Below are 3,470 nucleotides of genomic sequence, written 5' to 3'. Positions count from 1 at the left end.
GCTGGCCCGCTTGGCGACGCACGGGCCCGAGAACCCCAAACTGGACATGCTGGAGCAGATCCTGCAGGCACAGCTTGGGGGCCCCGGCAGCCCCCGGGGCATTGTCTTCACCCGCACCCGGCAGAGCGCCCACTCCCTCCTGCTCTGGCTCCAGCAGCGGCCCGGGCTGCAGGCCATGGACATCAGGGCCCAGACGCTGACTGGGGCAGGGAGCAGCAGCCAGAGCGTGCACATGACGCAGGTGTGCACCCCGCAGCCGGTGGTGGGGTGCGGGTGGCCCTGGGGGCTGGGACGTGCCCAGGCTGAGGGCAGGGGCCGCCCGTGTCCTGCCCGTACCCCATAGAGGGACCAGCAGGAAGTGATCCGCAAGTTCCAAGTTGGCGCCCTGAACCTGCTGGTGGCCACCAGTGTGGCTGAGGAGGGGCTGGACATCGCGAAATGCAACGTGGTGGTGCGCTACGGGCTCCTGACCAATGAGATCTCCATGGTGCAGGTGCTGAGCCCTCCAGCCCCACCAGCCACTAGGGACCCGGCGCCCCAGCTCCTCTCAGACCCCTGTTTGTCCTGCTCCCCAGGCTCGTGGCCGAGCCCGGGCCAACCAGAGCGTGTACTCATTTGTGGCCACGGAGGGCAGTCGTGAGCTGCGGCGCGAGCTGACCAATGAGGCCCTGGAGGCCCTGATGGAACAGGCGGTGGCCACGGTGCAGAAGATGGACCCGGCCGAGTACCAGGCTAAGGTTGGTGCTGGGCGAGGACGCTGCCCCGGGGTCTCCCGGAGCTCTGACTGCACCCCCTCCTCGCCCCAGATCCGGGACCTGCAAGGGGCAGCGGCGGTCAAGCGTGCAGCCCGTGCCTCACGGAGGGACAGCCAGCGGCGACAGTTTCTGGCAGAACACGTGCGGCTGCTGTGCGTTAACTGCATGGTGGCCGTGGGCCACGGCAGCGACCTGCGGAGGGTGGCGGGCACCCACCACGTCAATGTGAACCCCAATTTCTCGTGAGCCGTGGAGGGGCTGTCGGGAGTGGAGCGGGGTGGCAGCAGTACTTGGTGGGCTTGGCAATGCAGCCTCTGGTGATTCAGTTTGGTGAGAGGAAGTAGGGAGGCTGGGTGACCTGCCAGGCTTTGAGCCACTGAGTCATGCTGTGTGAGCTGGGTGGGTTCGGGCTGTCATGCTCAATGGCTACCCACCAGGTCTGGTCCCATCTTCTCTGAGGACATCAAAAGAGGATGGCTGCCTGGCATGGTGGCACATACAGTCCCAGCTTTGTGGGAGGCTGAGGCAGGAGGGTATCTTGAGCCTAGGAGTTCAAGGTCAGCCTGGGCAGTACAGCAAGGCTGTCTCTAAAAGCTGTGCCCCCCCATCACCCCCTGGAGGGTGATCTTGTCCCGGCCTCCTCCCATTCTTCAGGGAGCATTCATTAGAGACCTGCAGTGTCAGGCCACTTGGCCGTGTGAGAGGCAGTATTTGGCTGCGGGAAGATGGGCAGAAGATGATATAGGCAAGAGCAATGGGGTAGGCCCCTCTGCCAGGGACAAGAGAAAAATGCAGGCAGAGCAGCCCCGCAGGGAGCCGAAGGTCTGACCTGGAAGTACCCCCTTCACCCAGAGGTGGTCAGCAGCCCTGGATTCCCTCAGACCCCGAGTGAGAAGCGGGAAGGCTGCAGGGTGTGGGGTCTGGACTTGGGGTTCATGTGGGCTGTGGCTGCCCCTTCCCCCCAGGATCTACTACACTGTGTCCCGGGAGCACGTGGTCATTGACAGAGTCTTCAAGGACTGGAAGCCGGGGGGCACCATTAGCTGCCGCCACTGTGGGGAGGTACGGGAGCCCCAGTCAGGGGCCTGTGTGGACGGGAGGTGCAGGCGTGGTGCCCACAGAATCCTGCCCCCGGCCCAGAGCCTGGTGTCCTCTGTGACCCTCCAGAGCTGGGGACTGCAGATGGTCTACAAGTCTGTGACCCTGCCGGTGCTCAAGGTCCGAAGCCTGCTTCTGGAGACCCCGCAGGGCCGAATCCAGGCCAGGAAGTGGTCCCGAGTGCCCTTTCTGGTGGAAGACTTTGACTTCCTGCAGCACTGTGCCCAGAGCCTGCAGGACCTCACCCTGGACTGACTGCTGGCCGCTGTGGTGCCCGGCTCGGCCTGCAGGGGGCAGGGGAGCCCAAGGCTGCTGCTCTCTTCCCTGGATGGAGTTTAGGTCCAGGCCGGCGCCTTTCTGAGCCACCAGCCTTGGGCACCGGGCACTCAGCTGGCTTGGGTCCTCACAGCAAGGCAGCTGGAGGGACACGGCTCAGCTCTGGATGGAGTGTGTGCGCATACTCCATGTGTACTGGATGGAACCGGAAACAGCCTGGAGGATTGACTGCTGCACTAGGTCCCCAACATCCTCCCTGCTGGAGCCACTGCTGTTTCCTGAGACTTCTCAAAAATTAAAAATAAATGGGAGAACAGTAGAAAATGTATAGGTTTCTTTGTTTGTTTTTGGTACTGGGATCAAACTCAGGACCTTGTGCTTGCAAGGCAGGCGGCAGAACCATTGAGCCAAATCCCTGGCCCTGGGTTTGGTTTTTGAGATAGGTTCTTGCTATGTAGCTCAGGCTGACCTCACCCAGTGATCCTCCTGCCTCAGCCTCCTGAGTGATGGGATCACAGGTGTGTGCTATGACACCTGGCAGTGTGCAATATTTTAAACCACACTCTGTTGAGGTATAATTGGGTCATGGGCAGGTGATTTCAATCAGTGGTACTGCACCTGTCTCTCAGGCACAAGGTCCTGAGTGATCCCTGGTACCAAAATGAAAAAGACAATAAATGGCTCATATTTTAGTGTGCAATTGGACGTTTTAACATGTATGCTCCTCTATAATCAAGATAAAGAACATAGGCATCACTCTCAAGAGTACTACAAAAAAAAAGCAGGGTGGTGGTGCATACCTGTGATCACCACACTTGGGAGGCTGAGGCAGGAAGATCTTTCCAAGCTCAAAGCCAGCCTGGGCTACATGGCAAAACCCTGTCTCAAAAAATATATATCCTTTGTGAAGTCTTCATCGCGGCGACCCTTCCCCAGGCACGGAGCAGCGTGGCAGTGGCTTCAGTGATGCCAGAGTGGGGCTCTGCAGTGGGCAATCTTGGCCTCCCTGAGGAAAAGCGGCAAGCCTTGGCTGGAGGGGCCAGGTCAGGTCGGGCACAACCTTGGCCTGTTGTCTGAGGCTGGGACTGAGCCCCAGCTCTGAAAACCCGCAGGGGTCAGTGTGGTGCCTTCGCGCCCCCCCCACCCCCCCTCCCCGGGGACAGGCAGGGAGAGCCAGGGCTGGGGGTGGGGACAGGGGAAGGCCTGAATGTTGTCTGAGGCTGGGACTGAGCCCCAGCTCTGAAAACCCGCAGGGGTCAGTGTGGTGCCTTCGCGCCCCCCCCACCCCCCCTCCCCGGGGACAGGCAGGGAGAGCCAGGGCTGGGGGTGGGGACAGTGACC

The 3,470-nt window shown here is 61.2% G+C and overlaps 1 protein-coding gene across 3 annotated transcripts in view; it reads left to right on the top strand.

Moving 5' to 3' along the window:
• The window catches only part of Dhx58 (DExH-box helicase 58), a 5,788-nt gene extending 3,348 nt beyond the window's left edge, over positions 1 to 2,440 (top strand). For 2 of the 3 annotated variants that reach the window (XM_010635496.2, XM_010635495.3), the window contains 4 exons: positions 344 to 493; positions 576 to 997; positions 1,721 to 1,817; positions 1,923 to 2,440. In XM_010635496.2, coding sequence (XP_010633798.1) covers positions 344 to 493; positions 576 to 997; positions 1,721 to 1,817; positions 1,923 to 2,108 — 855 coding nt within the window. In that variant the 3' untranslated portion in view covers positions 2,109 to 2,440. The remainder of the gene's footprint in view (positions 1 to 343; positions 494 to 575; positions 998 to 1,720; positions 1,818 to 1,922) is intronic. The other variant, XM_010635498.2, reaches the window with a different exon arrangement.
• The last annotated feature ends 1,030 nt before the right edge of the window (positions 2,441 to 3,470 follow it).

Source organism: Fukomys damarensis, unplaced genomic scaffold (assembly GCF_012274545.1).
Source record: "Fukomys damarensis isolate Sample0158 unplaced genomic scaffold, DMR_v1.0_HiC HiC_scaffold_13, whole genome shotgun sequence".
Taxonomy (NCBI): Eukaryota; Metazoa; Chordata; class Mammalia; order Rodentia; family Bathyergidae; genus Fukomys; species Fukomys damarensis.
Note: the sequence above shows the minus strand (reverse complement) of the source record. Positions and strands in the feature narration are given on the sequence as shown.